Below are 20,316 nucleotides of genomic sequence, written 5' to 3'. Positions count from 1 at the left end.
AAAAATTACATTTGGGTGCCGAGATGCCTTTTTACAGGACATTGCAGAAAGTGATATGCAGGTGGCACTGTTTCGCATTGAAAGACAAATTACAGGGTGTTCCACTTATTTATAGTATTTATTACCAGTCATGATATTTTACTCCAAGGTGCTAATTTAAGAAACAATCCAATTGCATTGTACATCCGTTACATTTGAGCAAATATTTATAAAAAAATGTTAATTTGTGTTCGATAATTTTTCATGTGATTTTTCGGTCCTGGTTGTATTCAATTTAAAGTAAATGTTACTGATTTTATCGAATGGCTTCACTTTATTCATTATGGGTTGATTGGTATAGATTATCTTGGTTTACAGAAGAGTAATGTTTTACTGAAAAGTGGCTTTATTCGTTATTTCTCACAACATGACGCTGTAGCATCTTACTGTACATACAACAGTCACCCACCAATAATAAATATTATTTAAACGTATGTATATTTAATTGGTACTGCACCAGTATTACATAGTGGATGTGGTCATTGGCGAACTGAAAAAAGAAAACCATCAATTCTTCATCCACATCCAAGATAATTAAATATCAAAACTAGTTTGAAGGGAAATTGTATGAACTTAAGATATAATAAAACAAACACAAAACATAAAAATCTAGACTGCCAAAAAAAAAGACTAGTAAGAGTTAGAAATCTTTTGCATTAATATACAAAAATTCTGGGCCTTGGGTTTTCCTTTTTTAATTTTAGTTACAAAATTACAAATAGTCATGACTAGTTTCTCAACACTGGCACCAATCTCTATATATTACATTGTGAATCTTGACTTTTGAGGTAACACCTGGAATGACCATTCATAGACCATAATACTTGTACATAAAGGACAATCACAGTACTGCTGAAGAGCACCATCTGTAACGGGGTTAAGTTGGTATTATTTTTTACAAACCAAGGATTTAGAAAAATGAATGTACTACGGCCACTTTCTGATGAGTCATTCAAAGTCAGGCTATTGTCGTTATCTGCCGATGGTAATGGCTGCGCCGCGGGTGTTGTCTTGCACTCTTGTCTCACTCTCGTCTGTTTCATTGATGTGATCAATATTTTTAGTCTCTCAGCTGTTCTGCGTTTTTTGTTCTCCTCACACTCGTGATGATTCCCTCGTTTCCTCCCGAAACCCCGTCTTCAATTATTAACGCATAAAGGGAAATGTGTGCGACGACGTGTCTCTCCTCTCCTCCGCTCGTCCTCCTCCTGTCCCCCGTCGTGGGGCGGGTCGGGGGGGGGGGGGGGGGGGGGGCCTCGGGGGAACAGAGCAACGTCTAATGGTTCTTGGGGTTGGAGGATTTCCCGGCCACCGAGGCGCCCTGGCAGGCCGATGTGTCACAGATCCCAGGGGTGCCGTGGTGTCCAGTCCTACCCACCCGGCCGGCCTCTCCGGGCTCCCCGGGGTCTCCGGGGGCGCCATCACGGCCGTCCTTCACAATGCCCGCAACTCCCGGAAGACCTGTTGACAAACGTTTAGACAAGGTGAGTCAGGTGAATGTATACAAGTGGGACGATTTTGGAGCAGCCAGGATTACTGTCGACGCATCAACATTAGTATGATATTTACATTTACATTCAGGGCATTTAGCAGACGCTTTTATCCAAAGCGACTTACAATATTCATCATTAATTAAGTATTATCTGTTGAGGTCTCAAACCTTGGTAGCCCTGGTCTCCAGTTGGCCCCTCAATAGCTTTGCCAATAGGGCCCTTGTCACCCTGTGTACCAACTTCACCTATTGGGGAGAGAAAGAGATTTAATTATGCAAAACAAAGGTTTTTGACTTTGGTTCTAATTATAAAAAATAATAAATCCACTTTTCCGTCAATGTTTTTGTATTGTATATGTTTTCGTTTTACCTCTGGGACCGTTGTCCCCGAGGTCTCCTGGAAGTCCTCTGTACCCCGGGGGTCCCTGGGTCCCAGGGTGTCCGATGGAGCCGGTATCACCGGGCAACCCTTGAGGTCCAGCGGGGCCGGGTCTGCCCACCCCACCAGGGGCCAGGGGCCTCCTTAGGTTAGCCGCCAGCTGAGCGATTTGATCTGCGAGAACGGAAGGAGGCGGAAGGGAGACGGTGTGAGCCGCTTGGTCGTGTGGGTCAGACATTTGGTATGAATGGACAGGGAGAGGTTCAGATCTTCACCATCGATCATGGAGCCACACAGCTCTCTGATGTGCTGTTCACTCGTCAGTTTACCCTGAAACACAAACACTCCCCACGTTGCGGTTATCTCTTTCAAAGGTTTCCAAACAAATCATGAATCATGTATTGAAGAGCCAACACTCACAGGAATGCCGTTCTTCCCTGCAATCCCAGGCAGTCCCTGTTCTCCTTGGAATCCCATTGGTCCAGGTTTTCCCGGGACCCCTCTGGCCCCCAGCTCTCCTTGTGGCCCAGACACGCCCTTAGGGCCCAGCTCGCCACGCTTTCCTGACTGAGAACAATTAAACAATGAAAATGGTCTCGCACCACATGCATCCAACTCTGAAATTGTCCTTTTATTATAGTACAAAGACAAACTTTCATTATGCTTTTTAACCCTTTAACACCGTGAGTGAAAATACTCATAAGGTGCATTGTTGCTTCATAATTACTTTGGTTAATGCTAACAGCAAAACCAATGAGATAGAGACCCATCAGTGCTGTTTCTGTAATTACTTTAATTGCTCTACAGCTTAATGTGACTCCCCATTGGTGCATTGCAGTGAAGAGACTTAATACTGCAGGCTAATGCAGAACAACTCTCACCGATTAATCCTCTTACAATTGGAATGTGAGGTTGAATCATGTTAGGCCATTTGAGGAAATTAGCACCAGTACAAAGCTGAAAATCGTTTATGTTTTGCCATTTGAACAGAAAGCGTATGTAAACTCCTGATGAATTGATGGGGTTGATATTACGAGAAAAAAAAGCATAAATACAAATTGATAAATTAATAATGCAACGTAAAATATGTGGATTTACCTCTCCTTTATGACCAACTGGTCCAAATGGACCCTGGAAAAGAGAAACAGTATCCATAGTTCACCACATAATTACACATAAAGTAATATGTGATATATGTAATACATAATTGATTATCAATTATTTTCATCATTAGACCCACAACCAAATCAATGACACATAAGAATGATAACTCTGTATTAAAGTCCAACGGTAAACCGCGCGTGGCCCACTAGCCCTGCTTCTTCAACAGATGGAGACTATACTTACAGGTTCTCCATTCTCTCCAGGCAAACCATCACTTCCTGCCACGCCCTAAACAGAAACACAAGAGGCTTGATCAAGCACAAGACCCAATCGTTACCTCAACTGTAATATCAGTCACCGTCCCTTTAGGGCCGATTCAAATGAGAACAAACGCCCTTGCACATATTAACCAACAACAGTTTCTATGCCAGCATATTGCTTCCATTACCATCTCTCCCTTAGGGCCGGAAGCTCCGGTGGGGCCCTGAGGAAAAGAGAGAGCGAGAGGGTATGTTTAGTTAAAGAAACTGATGAAAAAAATGAGAGCTTGGGGTAGCAGGCTGTATGGAAGGGGCAGGCTGTGCTACAGGGAGAGGGGTATGTGATGCAGACCGGCCCAAGGGAACCTGTATAAAGACGGCCTTTGTTCCGTCCACAGGGCCTGAACAGACGGCTACCTTGTTAGCCCACCCAAATGTGGAGTACATGCCTCGGAGATTGGGGGGGGGGGGGGGGGGGGACGCCCTGGCTGGTTAGATGTAGGTATGTGACCTCCATGTTGTGACAACATGTATGTATGTACGGTGTGGGGAGTTGATATTGATTGTTTGGGTTGTTTGTGTGTGTGTTTGCATGTGAAGTATTGTATTCTCCTGCAGGAACTCTACATCCATTTCTAAAGGGTCTGTGTGCTGTAATTTATTAAAATCCACTCTTTCTGCATCCCTGATATGATTGGCTCACTTGGTTTAAGATTGCAATCTGGCTGTTTGGAAGATGGGCGATAGAGGGTTGGTAATCTCCTGACTGCAGGTACTGTAGCGGTGAGGCTTGGTGTGATTGGGTGCGGTTACTGCAATTGGTCATTTGGTGCTATTTGGTGCCATTTGGTCAACAAAACTCACCCTCTCACCAAATCCTCCGCGGATACCGGTCGGACCTGGAAGTCCTGGGTCTCCCATAGCTCCCTTACCTCCCTGTTGGTCACAGCCAGGTTAACGTCACATACAGTAACAATGGTGAAACACCGTAATACAATGGGACAGAATGGGTCCTGCGTAACCGCAGAAGCGGCGCCTCACACCACTGACCTGGAAGCCTTTACCTCCCTGAACCCCCACGTTGCCCACTGGTCCGACGCCCCCCTGTGGAAAACAGACAGAAATAGGGGATGAAACTCGACCTCTTCCGGAAAAACAATCCAAACACATGAGATTTGCAAATAACAAATACGCTTGAAATGCATTCGTCTGGTTTTTGGCTCTGATGTTATACATTTGTGATGCTATGTGATGCAGGATGTGTTAGGGTAAGCTTGGGGTAGCATGATGCATGGGGTAGTGTAGATTGTAACAGTGTCCCTCTGTCTATTCATAGTTTGCTATGTAAATACCTGCTCTCCCCACTAACCCACCGCTACCTCTGAATTCATCTGAGCAACGCCCCGAGGCGGCAGCCATTTTATTCTTCTTTTGACAAGTTCTTCTCGTTCACTTTAATATTAATGTATTCTGTTTATAGGTTCATATTATTTTGAATGGAAGGTGTATATTTATTATCCTACTATGCGTTCTACTTTTTTCTATTGCTCTATTGCGTTCAAACATATCTGCGTTTTGACGTATTTTCTGGTGATTGATTGATTTTGAATATGCTTGTTAAATACAATATGAATTGCATGATAAATTGAACAGAGTTTTTAAATTAAAACATTGCGCCTCTAGCGTTCTTGCCAGATTGAGAAAGCATATTTCACATCAACACAGAACTAATAAATATAATTTTAAATAGTGTTTCCGGCCAAGTCTGTCAAAGACGTGGTTGTTTCCTCTGGCAACCAGACAGCCAAGCCTATATATAGACAGACCATCGTCATCAAGCCACCTTCTCAAACAACCAGCGCTCCAAAGATACAGACTGCCGGAAGATGTCTTTTGAGTTTCTACCGGAAACTAAAGTTTCCAAGAAACTTGGAAGTTTGTCTGCCTGTTTGTTGCTAGAACAATGAAGCCCTCCACCCCAACCCGCACACACTTCTTATTTAACCCCAGGACTCTGGAAGGACCAGGGAAGTCATCAGCTGTTTACCTTCACATCTTTACATCTAAACGACTTTAGTCAGGTACGCCAGAAGCATTTTTTTTTTACCGTGTTTACAGTGCTTTAGAGCAACACACTATGCAAACGATCATTGCCCCTGCAATCTGCTGCGTCATTGGGCACACGTAACCATGACAACTTACAGCGACTCCTCTGGGTCCAGCAATTCCTCTCTCTCCAGGGACACCGATGTCACCCTGTGGGAGAAGACAGAACGGGCACATCAACAGAGTGCAGTGATTGGACAGTCCTCCTCTTCGACTTTTACAATTTAGACCAGTCAATCAAAATGCATGTCGTCATTGATCGAGACGGGACATATTTTTAGGTTGAATCACAGATCCTTTTCATCATATGAAATCATCTAAAACGGGTCAATCCCCTCCCCTTCAGATACATACAGGAATACCTGGCTCTCCAGAGGGTCCTGTCTCGCCCATCTTCCCTGCGTCACCCTGGAGTGAGAGAAGGTAGAATCAGAACGGCTGCTCTCTCCGTGGGTCTTACCTCCGCTCTGCGGCTCGCCAGACTTTTAGTTATGTACTCACGACTGTCCCTTTAGACCCCTTTCCTCCAGCCCTTCCTTGCAGACCCTGGAACACAATAACAACGCAGCTTAGTGGCTATCGGTTGTATTTCAGACGGTAAGAAAGGGACGTCGAGATGGAGGCGCATGTAGACTGTGAGAATGTTACGTAGGTCCTTTGTCCTCATAGATGAACCAACACATTACATAACAGGATGAGACACACGGCCGCCGCCGCCACCGCCGTGATACTCACAGGAAGTCCGTTGGGCCCTTTCTCTCCAGGGACGCCGTTCCGTCCCGGATCACCCTGGGGACACACAGACCGTGGACAGTGTCATCCTCTCACTATGAACTCAGGACCATCTAGCAGGGTATTGAGCTTGGCTGGATCACATCAATGGATTAACGGATGGATCAACAGGAGTCTACTGCAACGTCCAGCAGCAGGGGAATGGGTGGGGTCACTCACCTTCTCTCCGTCCAGTCCCTGGGTGCCGTCTTTGCCGTCCCTGCCGGGGATGCCCTGTAGTTAGGATCAAGTCTAATTAGAACAGAGCACTTTAGGGTAAAACATGTATTGCGAACCATGCATTGTGTTAAACAAGTTGTTCTCAAGAAGAACAAGACACTCACAGGCTCTCCTTTGGGTCCTAGTCCACCGGGAACTCCTTTAGGACCGATTTTGCCCTGAGAGAATGGGGGGATATATTGCTAGCTTTGCTTCCCCAACAAAGGCATTTATAATAGCTACTTATGGCACGCATGTCGTATGCCAGCCTTTTTTTGAAAAGGATGGTTAAGAGACGTGCCCGAGACCTGGTCCTCTACTCACAATGTCTCCCTTGGGTCCGTTGAATCCCTGGGGTCCCTTCTCTCCTGCATCACCCTGAAAGCATCAGATGGAAACACACACCCAGCTATTCATTGATGGGAGTAGTGATCCGTTTTGCAGAAACAGCATCCCACTTTAATACCGCCCCCCCCCCCCCCCCATCCAGTAATTCCCTCTGTGAGTGTGTTAGAAGCAGGATGAGAGACTCACTGTCTTTCCAATGACACCTGTGGTACCAGGCTTGCCTCTGAAGCCTGTCAGGCCCTGGAGGCAGAACACAACATGTCAGCCACGACAGTGAGGATATACACACAAACACCCGCTTAAATACCAAGTGTGTGATCCGCATTGTAAATGTTACCTACCCTGTCTCCTACAGCTCCCATTGGCCCCTGGAGGCCCCTGAGACCACGTGGGCCCTGAAAAACAAGCCGGCTTCGTTGTGAAGGCATCTTCATACAGGCCTCAATGTCTCATCAACAACGCTAATAATACGCACACTACGCATGACAAGTCAATCATGTGTAGTATACATGTTAACTCAAAAGATAAGTTACCACCAGTCGTATTTTAGGGGGTTTTGGTCGTTCGACTCACCTGCAGACCCACAGTACCAGGAATACCTGGAGGACCAGGTGGGCCAACAATACCCTACAAGAAAGACGATAAGATATTTATCTTCTACAACATCAACAGTTGAATTGTATTGGATCAATACTTCTCGCCCAGCTACTGATGGTGCTGTGTTTGACAGACTGCAGTACGCTCACCTTCTCCCCGTCTTTGCCGAGCTCTCCTTTGTCTCCCTTATGGCCTGTGTGTCCCTAGGAGGAGACGGCGGGAAGAGAGATTGCATGTTAGGGACCACGCGCTTCAATAAGCTCTGAATGTTTAGAAGCGACCGGACTCACTTTGAATCCTGGCATCCCAGGAGGACCGGGTGGGCCATGGGGACAAATGGCGGGACACTGCAAAGGACAGACAGAGACACACATAAGACTGAGGCACAGCCTCTGTGGAGCACTGCCCTGCTCTGCCGCCTGAATAATGTAGCATACTGTGGCACCTGGATTTTCCAGCTGGGATCAACAAGTATTTTCTTATTTTATCTTTATAGCTACGTTAGTCAAGACCGCTGCACACGTACCAGAAGATCCCCACTGCCATCAGGAAGAGTGCCTGGAAGACCCTGGTTGTTGGTAGGAGAGGAAAAAGAGGACAAGGCTTTTAATAATGATAAAAAAAGGTGCTGAAATAATATCTGACTGTCTTGAAGAGTTTTGCTCAACGGCATTGTCTCAAAGCATAAACCATTTGCACTTACTGGGGGTCCATCAGCGCCGACAGGGCCAGGAAGCCCTCCAAGACCTTCAGGGCCCTGGTTGTGGAATAGAGTTCAAACATCAGCATTGTTCTTGCAAACCATGCACAGCCTCACTGATCTTACTGCAGCCCTCTGCCGTGACTTCTGTTTAAAAGTGAAAAAATCATATCATCTTCTTCTTTGGTTTTACTGCTATTGTCTTATATAAGCATGGGCCTTATAATATAAATTGTATTTGATTTAGTGTTTTCATTTTCGGTGATCGTTGACAATTGCTTTGCTGTGCAAAGTCTCCGATCAAACGGACACAAATGTGACAAAATAAAGACAAAAATCCTCCACATGAGGTTACAAGTTTTGCTTGGAACCTTATCTTACTAAAATCTCTCCCCACGCTCATCTCACGCTGATAAGATACATTTATTACACAACTTACATCTATTTTACATATTTACTCACTCACATCTTGTGTGCTTTCACTCATACTTTACATACTTTACATCGTTTGCTGCTTTGCTGAGACGGGAATTACAATTTATTTCTATGTTTTGGAATCTTCACTGGATAGAATTGCCCATTAAAAAATATTTAAAAAATATGATCTAGAGGCCGCAGTCTGTTCAGCCAGATTGAGTTCACTCCCATTTTGAACTCTGTCACGCACCACTCTCACAACGCACACACACTGAGCACATAATGAGCTGACTTCAAGCCACAACGCTGCTTGTGTGCTTATTTTTAGTGGTGTGTTTTACTGTATGATATGGTAATGAGGGTCAGAGATACACCAGCAGACTGTGGTGGGAGTACAGTAAGAGCCGCGGTGGTAGGATAAACGGCCCCCTGGGAACAGCAGGCTTCAGGAAGCTCAGATACTCACTGCCGGGCCCTGTGGTCCCACTCCGCCTGGCAAGCCGTTGGTTCCCGGCAACCCCTGAAATGAAAAGAAAAGGAATTAGTGTACTTGACAACACAGAGCAGCATATAATCATTATGGAATATAGTGCAGTTATGGTTATACAATATGCTATAAATACCTAATGTCATTGGAATTTGTACTTATTTATATTTTTGGTTGAGATTCGATTTTTTTCAGATTTTATTTCTAATATTGTCTTTTATTTATTTTCCTTGCACAAGTCGCGCATGCACACACATGCACATAGACACATGCACGGCCACACACATGGCCACACACACACACACACACACACACACACACACACACACACACACACACACAGATACAGATAGGAAAAAAGCTTTACTCACTGCAGCTCCTGATCTCCCTCTGCCCTACGGAAGAGAGGGGAGGGCAAATTAAGTCACAGCATTATGCATAATCACATGCTATCAAATCTTGGAATTGTTCTGTATCCTGTTAAATATTAGTGCCTCTCAATGGGAACCTGATGAACATTTTCACTCTCTCATTATCCCTTGGCTAATTTAATTATGCATATTTTTCTGACTTGTCTGAATTGTCTTCTACTTTCTTGATTCTTCGACACAGAGAGCACACACGACTTATTTTGCATTGATTGCATTGCACCTTCACGTTGATCCGATTGGTACATTCATTGGTACATTCATTATCACTGATTTGACATAATGTGTATTTATCCTCGTAATTAGGGATTCCAATTACTTATATTCATCAAACATGTTCATCTTCTCAACTTTAGCCTGTATTTGCGTAATTTCAAACGGTATAACACAAATTTAGCTTGTAATAAAGCCGTGTCCCTAACCCTATCGCTCTGCTCAATCCATATAACGTCCGCTCCATTTACATTCTGGCTCTAAATATTCCAGGTACAACAACTGAATTTGGTAAGACTGCTTTTAGTTATACTGCTCCTTTTTAGCAGTAAAAAAACTCATTTTTTGCTTTCGGTTTTAATCCCATTTGGACATTTTAAACAATTACTCAAACAATCAAAATCAGAACAGTGCACATGTTTCAAATGACCCCCTTCATTTTAAAATAAATGTAAAATATTCTTTTACCTGTACTATATGTAATTTGTTTTGTTGTGTCACTGGCTTCCCATACGTCAGTCTTGTTTGTTAGCCTGTCTTGTCATCATGCCTTGTCATCTTTGTTATTTTTGTCCTTATTGGTCTGTCTTGTCATCAATGTTTCTGTTGTAATTGAATGTTAGGCATGCAGCCATTGCATGCTTTCAAGTAGTTACAATATTTGGATATCAATTTGAATAAGTGTGTGATGTGACCAGAAGAGGATGTTTTAGTTAAAGGTAGAGGTACTTACAGGAGGTCCGCCTGGCCCAGGGGGTCCGGCATCACCCTGCACAAAGAGGAAGAAAACAATAACAATGACAATCTTCTCAGGATGCTAATGACAATGCTAATATAGTTATATTGCATGTATTATTGTATACATATGAAACAACCATTGAATAGAAACAAAGTTGTGGGGGATGTATCCTATATCATATATAATGAGGTATGTTAAGTAGATACAATGGTGTATGTCTGTGTGTGTGTGTGTGTGTGTGTGTGTGTGTGTGTGTGTGTGTGTGTGTGTGTGTGTGGGGGGGGGGGTCCACACTTTTGTCATCATTGAGAATACAGTACTGCAACTTAATGATTATCAATACATACAAGAGCAAAACAAATACCAAATTCACAAATGCAAAAAACTTATCCTTGAAATAAATATGAAACGGTGATAACCTTAATACATACACCTGGTAAATTTCTCACTGCAGCAATCCATTTGTCTTAATTATTATGTAGTTGAAATGAAATGAAGTTTCATTTCACTCTGGGTGGATTGGCAGTTTTAAACTGAAAGTAGCCTTCACTTCCTATTTTAAAGCCTCCAACCTACAGAACTGACTCTGCTTCAACCTATTCCTGCATTCTCATTGGCTGTATTTGGGTTTCTTGTGTGGTGAGAAGTGCACAGTGCGTCTTCACATGGCTGTGTGGTCGGGAGTCTCTGCATTCCTCGTTGTGCAAACGAAACAAGAGCTCAGACGGCTGCACAAATGCACAAATTTGGTAGAATATTTTACCAGTCTTTGTTTTACTTATACACACACTAACATATAAGCAGTTACACACATGTGCGCACACACACACACACACACACACACACACACACACACACACACACACACACACACACACACACACACACACACACACACAAACACACAAACACACGGCAGTCATTACCTTCTAGGATGTATAGTTTTATTATATCTTATATTGTCTACACACAAGCACAGGTGGCATTAACTAAACTAAGCACAGTCTTATCAATGGTGTCATCACTTGTTCTAACCTCACAACACACGTAATAAATGTTCAACTGTTAACCTTACTGGCCAGTTTCAAACAGCACAAATCCCAGCAAAAACGCAAAAACAAGCATTAACTGATGCCAAGTTCTTCATGTTTAGCCTGGGATAATGAGTTGGAATGCCAGGGATTTTCTATCGCATGGCTGTGTGTTCACAACCAGGTGGAGAAGGTGACTCCAATATACTGTGCAAGGCATCCGTTTCATCATGTGAGCAGCGCCACTTTCAGCCCCAGGGCCAAAGATCACCCTTCTCCCCAGTACCTGGTGGAGGTGGGCAGCCGCGTGCATTCCATACGGGATTAGGACAGAGCGAGCAGTCAGCAGTACCCAAATCCGATTGGGCCTGCCCTCATTAAAAACCTCTCCACCAAGCGCACCAACCGTCTGGGTAAATCCAGAGAGACAGGAAAAACAGGAGCCTTATCCCTGCATGACTGAGGACCCATATCTTGTTGTATCTGTTGTTTTCTTTTACACCACTTATCAGGATTGAGATGATTGTAGCCATGAATCACTACCACTGAGAACAGGCGTGTGTATGAGTATAGTGCTATTCTGTGTGGTGTTTTCCTGCTCAATTGAAGCTGGTAGATCGATGTTAGTGCAGAGACACAATGAAGGGGATGTCAGGTAGGGTACAACCAGGGTGTGTACCCCGAGTGTCACTTACCGCCTCTCCTGGAGGTCCGTCCTTCCCCGAGGGGCCGTCAGGGCCGGTCAGACCCTGAGGACACATGATGATAGATTAACTCCATAGGCTATTCCATCCACTTATTCTACAACACAAACATGTACATGATAACATGTGAATGTTGGTTCTAGCCCGAGATATGTGGTTGTGTGCCTCACGGGGTTTGAACCTTGTGTGAGAATGTGTTGCTAGACGTTCGTGTCATAGGCATGGAGGCGGGTTGTTGTGGTGTGTTGAGGAGACTTACATCTACCCCTGGAAGTCCAGGGAGTCCCGGCTTCCCAGGTCCACCCGGCAATCCTGCTTTCCCCTTAGGACCCTGAAGGGAAAGGAAGACAAGGAGGAAACAAGGTGAGTGGACCACCACCATCACCACCACCAACAACCACCATCAGATGCATGTCTGTGTGCACCCTTATGTGGATGTTAACTTACAGCTTTTCCGGCGAGTCCAGCAGGGCCAGTTTTCCCCTGTGGTTCACATAGATAGGAGAAAGGAGACAGAGAAATCAATAAAACAAGAATCGCATCACACTCTATTTATAATTAGCATTTGAAAAGCATCATCAGTCTGAGCAAAGACTGCAAAAGATGGGGACAAGGACATATATATATGTATATATATATATATATATATACATATATATGTCCTGATCATGGACTGCTCATGAATAAAGGATGCTTTGGTGAGCATCTGGATTAGGGACCGCCCCCTGCCAGGCAGTCTACAGGATGAAAGCCCCAGGTTGGCTGGAGCGTGTGTACGGACAGGGAGGAGCTGGGAGGTGAAACTTTAGATGGTCTCATAGGACTGGGGAATGCATGAATGAATAGACCCTCTGTGTGGCCGAGCACTCCTCATTTAGACTACAGCAACAGAAATACCCAGAGGATGAGGATGCTCACATCGCCCCTGAACCGGACATTTGCAAAAAGCATTTTTTTTGCTTTTATTTATTAGTTATATTCCTTGAAATGGCTTTGATAGACTAAAATCAATGAAATATGGATTAATTGTAGTACATTATCCATGCATCCATTTTCCTTTTTCCTTGGTTTGGTTTGCTGTGTAAGCAAGCACTGTAGGGGAGCTTTAACACCACCTATGTCCTATGTCTTCATAGAAAGCTTTTCTTTCACATCTTCCAACATTCCAGGTGTCAGTCTGCTTCTGACATTGGCCAACTGTGTTTTGGTCCTGTGTTTCTGGAGCCACGCTCCCACCTCAGTAGGTTGTCAAGCCTCCCATCGTATCCACTCAGCCAAAACCATGTGTACATTGACTACCAGAGAGTAAATACCACCGACACCCCTGTGTAAACACCTGGAGGGAGGAGCAATGGTTTCAAAAAGGAGGAGGAGCCAATTTGATCAAATATGGTAGACACAGGAATAAATAAAGGGTTGGTAACATAACGTAACATAAGTGAGGCTGCAGTTTGGATAAGATGTGTGGAGCCACTTGTTGCACTACATACATTGGACATTATGTCTAGGACTGTTGTCTTTATTCACACAAACACACTCTCACTGTCTCTCTGTCTCTCTTTCTCTTTCACACACACACATTTTGTTTATGGTCTCATTTGATGTAAGCCATATCTTAAAATCTTAAAATATATTTAAAACTTATATAATCTGAAAACCAAAGTGCTAGTCAAGGCTGACTAGCAGCTGGGGTGGACTAACTCACGTCAGTGCCATCCTTCCCTGGGGGCCCATGAGGTCCTGGGGGCCCCGATGCCCCTCTTGGTCCAGGTCTCTACAAAGAAAAATCATATCTTGACCACCTGCTTGTGCTGGAAATCGCCACCCTTTACATTATTTGTAATTGATCATTACTGAGAAAGCAAACAAAAAAACAACAGTTTATCCTTAAATGACTTATCTGCTGCACTGACGTCAATAGGGGTAAATAACATTTATTTTTTAAAAACTGGTTCAATAAGCATAAATAATTTAGAAAATGTAAATATAACATTACACAACAAAGCAACGTTGTTAATTGGGACTCACATACGCATGCGTAGTAATGACGCTAAAAGGTGACATAACTAGGCCTATATAATAAATATAGGGCTACAAAGGCTATATAAATGCACAAATATAATAAACAATAATTTAATTTGGAAATGTGTGTTCTCTTCATGAGTTTGAAATAGCCAATAGTTGAAATGGATGAAGGAACAAAGATGGTATTATGCGCCCGGTAGGCCTGCTGCTCTCCAGAGCACACATTCCGTAGGTCTGGACAAACATACCCGACTCACAGAGTGACCACCTGCGGACCATTAATGTTCTAATTCATAATGTCTCCATACAATTGAAACGAAACCACAGCAGGGCCTCTGAGCCACTATGTTTAATACAAATAATGCATAGGTCTAATGATAATATCCAAATATAGACTATTATACATTATGTGTTATATGGGGTATTTCGCTATAAAGCGTCAACTGTATAGCTATGAAGCTATACAGTAATTGGTCAACTTTAATCCACATCTTATTTTAATTTGACAGCCTTTGAATCAGGCCAGTAGGCAGACAGCGTTTAGTTGCCCGCAATTATCAATAGTCAGGTAAAGTTAAGTGATGTACTTTATCAGGCCCTACATTACTGGCATGACATGGTTTAGATTAGTTAATTAAACAGAAACTTCATCTTTATTTGGCTGCGGTCTCGTTCGGAGGTGCACCGCCACCACCCTTACCTGGGCCGAAGAGGATGTCAAAAGTTGGCACAGTAAGAGCACCCCAAGAGCAGAGAATAACGCCATGGCTCCCGCTCGCCCCTAAAATCCGATGTGACGCGGGAAATAATGCAGCCCCGGTGCCCTGGTCCTCGTTAGCTCCCCCCGTATCAGCGACGGAGCCTTCCTTCACCTTGCGACGCACAGCTCCTGAATGACATCCGCTATGAATCCAGATAAACCCGAGCCTCCGGCTGAAGGGGCTGAACTCAAATCTCGGACACTGTTGGAAGTGGGTGAGGGGGGGCGAGGAGAAGCACTGGGACGGGGGAGAGCGAGAGAAGGGGAACCCTAGGAGGAGACCAATCAAGTGGGCTGGGCCGTGGGGATGTGTCAAGTCGAGGTCTAGCCTATAGGAGTCCACCTTAAGAGGCCACTTCCACTATAAAAGAATAGGCCTGAGGACGACGGGAGGCAGGACTGCACTTCGTTGCATACAGCATGCCGAGGAAAAGTATGATACTGCAGGGGTGTTCAAGTGATAAACAATATTTAACTTCTAATCTGAACTGATGTCCTTTAGGTATCGTCGTCACAACACTCTGAATGAAAGCATGTACAAATTCTTAAAACATTTTATTTTTAATTATTCAACAGGAAAGGTGTTCAGGATAGTGCCCTGACAAACGGCAAGAACCTCGTTAAATTTGTTTTTAAGAGTCATTTCCCACTTTAGCCTTCTGCACTTCAGATGGATTCTAGTAAGACATAGCTCGTTGAATGTCACGCTAATCCTGAGATGTATTCCATCGACATACACGTCAAGTTCAAAAGCCCCCGTTTGGGTGAGTGATGTACTACCCCTTTAAATGTGACGTCACATCTTTCAGTCACTCAAGTCATTAACCAAGTCAAATGCAGCCACAAGAAAAGGTAACAAAAGCTGATATCTACTGCAGGATTTTCCTGAGAATTGCAATTAATTAACTAGGAATAGATTTGGGCTTTGGCAAAACATCTCATAGACTATTCTTTATAAAGTTAATAAAATCATTAATAGCCAGCCACGTAGCATTAATATACAACATACTGAAATTTCAACCAAAGCATTGCATACACTGCCAAGACATACATACAATCAACCAGTCTATTATATTTTTGGCAAAGTGTTAATTTTTGCTCCCCAACTGTGCACCCAAACATATAAATTGTGTAACATTCTAAGGGGAATGACATTCAATTTTTTCCCCCATTTGACAGCGGGTTCAACAGGGATTTCTCAATCAAATAAAGTACAGTTCAATTAATCTGCTATACATTTCAGTGCAAATAACTGTCTTCAGTTGCAAGAGTACTGAACTTAAATACACCTTTTTTAATTTCATTCACATTTTTTCTTATTTTAGAGAAAACTACATTTAACGAATAATAACTATAATACCAATTATTTTGTAGGGATATCAAATATTAGTCATTATTATTGTTGTCCCAGTGATTGGTCTCTTGGTTGGAACTTGTAGGACAGCCATGTAGCAACAGTATATCTTTTTTTTTTTTTTTTAAACAAAGAAACAATCGCTTCTTAAAACGGAAAACGGAAGGCTAGAAAAAACCTTAATATATTTAATTTCATTTAATTCGATTTGATTTAATTTAAGCTCAACTAAGCGATTGTCATTGAAACAACCTAATGTCCACCAGCGGTCTCTATTCATGAGTTCCCGTCCTGGCCTGAGGTGGGCTGGTTTGACTCAACGTCCATGGCCTCGCAGCCCTTCCCATTAGTCTGTTCATCAGTGTGTTTATTCACACTCAGCGGTGACTCGCTCGACACCTTCGCCACTTTCTTGTCCCCCTCTGTCACAAAGTCAGTCCTGGGGATTTTCTCCTCCCTCCCAGAGGACCGCGAGGGGGACGATTTGGAGGAGCCCTCTGGCTTCGTCTTGGGGCCTGCTGACGGGCTCGTGTGCATGGGCAGGGCGCTCGTCACCGCCTTCTCCTCCATCTGCCCGTTGGCCGAGTCCACCGCTAGAGTACCGCTTTGCACCACCTTGCCCTCCTCTCCCTCATCCTTCGCCTTCCTCTCGGACTCTACAACACTGACCGTCTCCTGTGTGATGTCCTGTTTATTGGTGTCCCTGCTGTCCGGGACTACAGTTGTCCTGACAGGGTCAGGACTGACCGACTGGTCCATTTCATCATCATCATCATCGTCGTCGTTGTCATCCCCACCGTCATCATCATCAACCTCATCAACATTACCAGCATCCTCATCCGCGTCACATCCGTTACCGTTGTCTACTAACAAAACCTCGGCATTCCCGTTTTCAACAGTCCCGGATTCCGGCTTAGACTCGGACGCCGCCCCAGACGGCTTGACTTTGTCTCCACTCGCCGTCTGATCGCTCTTCTTCTGAGCTTCTGCAGCACCATCAGCTCTCGCCGCCGCCGTCGCCGCCGCCTCCTCCTTCTGGGCACCGCCGGCTGCTTCCCCGTCCTTGCCTTTCCCCCGGGATGAGTGATCCTCCTTCCCGTCGCCGTTCCCCACCGCGTCTGGCTTCTTCTCCGCTCTCTTGAACTGCTTCAGGATCTTCCGCGGGCACCAGACAAACTTGTCCTTGGGCTCAAAGTTCTGATAGGCAAAGCGCACCAGCTCCTGGCGCTTCTGCTTGTCCAGCACGGCGAACAGGAAGTAGTCCAGCACGCTGCGCTTGATGCTGCCGAGGCTCTTCTTGACCAGTGTCTCCTCCAGGAAGAAGCGCACCAGCGGGGCCTGGTAGTGGTCGAAGCCCAGCTCGCCCAGGCTCTTTAGGATGCGCGTGATGCGGAGGTTGTTGTGCATGTTCCTGGTACAGAAGAAAGCCAAGAGCACAAACCACAGCGTGAGTTTACATCAGTGTTGAATTGTGAATGAGGGAATATCTTGAAAACATAATGAAGCCATTCATCATCACAACAGCTGCAATTCAGGCAACAAAATGATAGAATTATGACTTATCGACAATAGTTTGTTCATAGGATTTCACCGAAACTCAACTTTAAGTGGATTACTGGTAAGATAAGGGCCGTTTGGCTTATCCGATGTATAGAAACATACCGCTCAAGGTTTCCAAAGCGTTCCTTCGAGTTGTCCGCACGTTTGACTTCGCCCGTCTCTCTGTTGACCAACTGGATGCCATAAAACCCCAGCATGAGTTCATAGGACTCAACCAGTCTCCCCTTCGCCTCGTCATTCTTTTTAAATGCCTAAGAACCAATGTATGGATTAAATTAGTGATAAAATAATTTAAAATATTGTTAGGACAGAAACAACCATTTTGAAAATCATCAAACCACATGTCATGCCAAACTCAAAGGTGGTAAGTGTAATATAAAGAGTGTTCATTGCAATATTTGTGACAGGAATTAGATACACACACACACACACACACACACACAATACAAATTGTAACCAATGCCTGAAACGACATCCAGAATTCTAAGAGGAAAACGCCCACGCACCTCAATCTCCTTCTTGGTAAGTTCTGAAGCCATGTAGTTCACTCCTGGTTCCCTAAGAGGAAACAGCCTGACAAAGAATCTACAAATGATTACTGGGTAATACGACAATCCGACATCATGTAAAATTTAAATGCAATTTTGGACCCACACCCATAAAGGGTACAATCAAAGCATTATTTATAAGATCCTTTGTGAATTAGTTTTATTCAATATTATAATAGTTATTATTATATAGTTATATAGTTATTATAATATCCTTTAATGTATAATGTCTGCTGCACACTATATCCTGAAACATCATCAGTGAGCTTACTTTAATTAAATGTATAGTTAAATAAATGTAAATGTATTTTAATCAAAGGTTTGTATGGGCAAAATCAAGTATCAAAACTTAAATAACAAAGCATAGTTAATAGTTCAATATTACCATTGTATGTAGGAATGCACCCTCTCAAGCTTCTTGTAATCAGTCTTCCATTCTTTATGAAAAGTTTCAATGAAGACATCTACAAACGAAACAACAAAAAAAGTTAACCTAAACATTAAACCTTTGACAATTAATACCAATAAAAAAAGCCACAGTTTAACACATTTAATGGAAGGTTGTGAGTTACCATCAGGAGCTGAAGGAAACTGGTTTAGATAAAACTTCAAATTGTTCATTTTGTCTTCTGAACACTCATCATCTGTAAGATTCTGTAAAGACATTACAAACAGGCATATAAACAAAAACACATTTCAACATAACTCGTCATTGATTTGATGGCATAGTTGTATTTGAGTTAGGACTTACTGGATACCCTCGCCTGTAGTTTTGCATGTCCTTTGCTGCCCTCATATTCCTGGACGTATGCGGCCATGGCTGGAAATAGTTTAATCATGATATCATCAGGGCAGATATATCCCAATAGGGAAGACAACATGTTTCGACATAGGAATAAACGCTTGCAATTGTTATAAGAGATACATTCGTGAGTAAACCTTTTGTACTCTGTATGGAGTAAACATAAGCAAGCTAACTATGTGCATTTGCGACGCTGCATGATTAATAGCAACCATGGTGATCTAGACCAGGCCATGCTAGCTTTGACACATAACGGACGCCCTGCAGCCTGGTCGTTTGCGACAACAACCGTCATACGAAACGTGTTTACACATACGCATTTGATGAACACATATTTTAATCAAACAAGTGTCCCTTGGTTTGTCCTTGAGGTGTCGTGTGGTCAGTCTCATCCAGACCGCAGAAGATCCACTAGGATCCGACTCGACCAACCGTAAGGGTTGATCTGTTGTGCAGGAAACAAACTCCCCTCCTTAAATGTTGAACGTTAGTGCAATGGGCTTTCTCAAAAGAGTTGTTTTTATGGGGCAGTTTGGACACGATTGTTGTCGTCGTCCCGCGAGGGTGGAAGGTACATTGGTGTTGCCATGTATTGACGTTTGGTGAGATGGTCGCTGTTGCCCAGGACTTTGTATGAAACGACAACATGGTAACGTGGATGTAATGGCTAAGGCCCTACCACCTATCGTGAGGTATTTACTAGGTATATTCAACACTAGATACAAAATGGGTCAACATACCGGCATGATGTTGAACCTAGATTAAATCTATGAAAAGTTAGCTAGTGCCAGTGGCTAGCATGCTAGCAACAAGCTAGCTTAGCAATTACTATGAGAAGAAGGACCAAGAAGCTGGCCTAGTGCTGACCGTTCACCGAACCGGGCCGCGGTCCGACACGACGAGGACCCCTCGACCCCGGTCCAAACACAGCACCGAGGGTGGTACGTACCAACGCCCAGGGTTTGTTTTTATCCTGTCGACGGGGTGGTCTCCCTCCGGTCTGCTCTTCTCCATCACTCTCCGTGTCCCAGGTCGAGTCGTACTCACACACGTAGTCGTCCTCCATCGTTACACCGACACACCGCGGCTAGCTAGAGCACAAGATTCGGTCGATGTAGTTTTATATCTAAGATAAGACATGAGTTGCGCCACACTGTTGAATGTCCCCCCCACTGCGCGCTAGCCCCAGACCTCAAGCGACCAGCCTTCGCGACATCCTTTCACGTCGGCATA

General features: G+C 44.0%; 1 protein-coding gene across 4 annotated transcripts; it reads right to left on the bottom strand.

Annotated features, from left to right (window-relative positions):
• Positions 1-251: 251 nt before the first annotated feature.
• col9a3 (collagen, type IX, alpha 3) lies at positions 252-20,316 on the bottom strand. Of its 4 annotated transcripts, XM_084480033.1 has the most exons (36): positions 20,033-20,316; positions 19,033-19,101; positions 18,854-18,935; positions 18,667-18,745; positions 18,240-18,306; positions 13,740-13,808; positions 12,482-12,517; positions 12,294-12,365; positions 12,026-12,079; positions 10,294-10,329; positions 9,291-9,314; positions 8,899-8,952; positions 8,019-8,072; positions 7,842-7,883; positions 7,606-7,662; positions 7,465-7,518; positions 7,292-7,345; positions 7,060-7,113; positions 6,905-6,958; positions 6,695-6,748; positions 6,496-6,549; positions 6,332-6,385; positions 6,116-6,169; positions 5,882-5,926; positions 5,735-5,788; positions 5,477-5,530; positions 4,325-4,378; positions 4,139-4,210; positions 3,463-3,498; positions 3,258-3,302; positions 3,009-3,041; positions 2,331-2,477; positions 2,186-2,240; positions 1,902-2,084; positions 1,700-1,777; positions 252-1,500 (listed from the first exon to the last, which is right to left on the bottom strand). In XM_084480033.1, the coding sequence occupies exons 1-36, from the start codon at positions 20,147-20,149 to the stop codon at positions 1,316-1,318; spliced, it is 2,385 nt and encodes a 794-aa protein (XP_084336159.1). In that variant the 5' UTR covers positions 20,150-20,316; the 3' UTR covers positions 252-1,315. The 4 variants fall into 4 exon arrangements, with proteins under 4 accessions (XP_084336159.1, XP_084336156.1, XP_084336157.1 ...); XM_084480030.1 differs by lacking the exons at positions 18,240-18,306; positions 18,667-18,745; positions 18,854-18,935; positions 19,033-19,101; positions 20,033-20,316 and adding an exon at positions 14,760-15,010; XM_084480031.1 differs by lacking the exons at positions 12,482-12,517; positions 13,740-13,808; positions 18,240-18,306; ... (2 more) ...; positions 19,033-19,101; positions 20,033-20,316 and having other exon boundaries at positions 9,291-9,309.

The sequence above is a fragment of the Micromesistius poutassou genome, assembly GCF_964030765.1.
Source record: "Micromesistius poutassou genome assembly, chromosome: 15".
Taxonomy (NCBI): Eukaryota; Metazoa; Chordata; class Actinopteri; order Gadiformes; family Gadidae; genus Micromesistius; species Micromesistius poutassou.
Note: the sequence above shows the minus strand (reverse complement) of the source record. Positions and strands in the feature narration are given on the sequence as shown.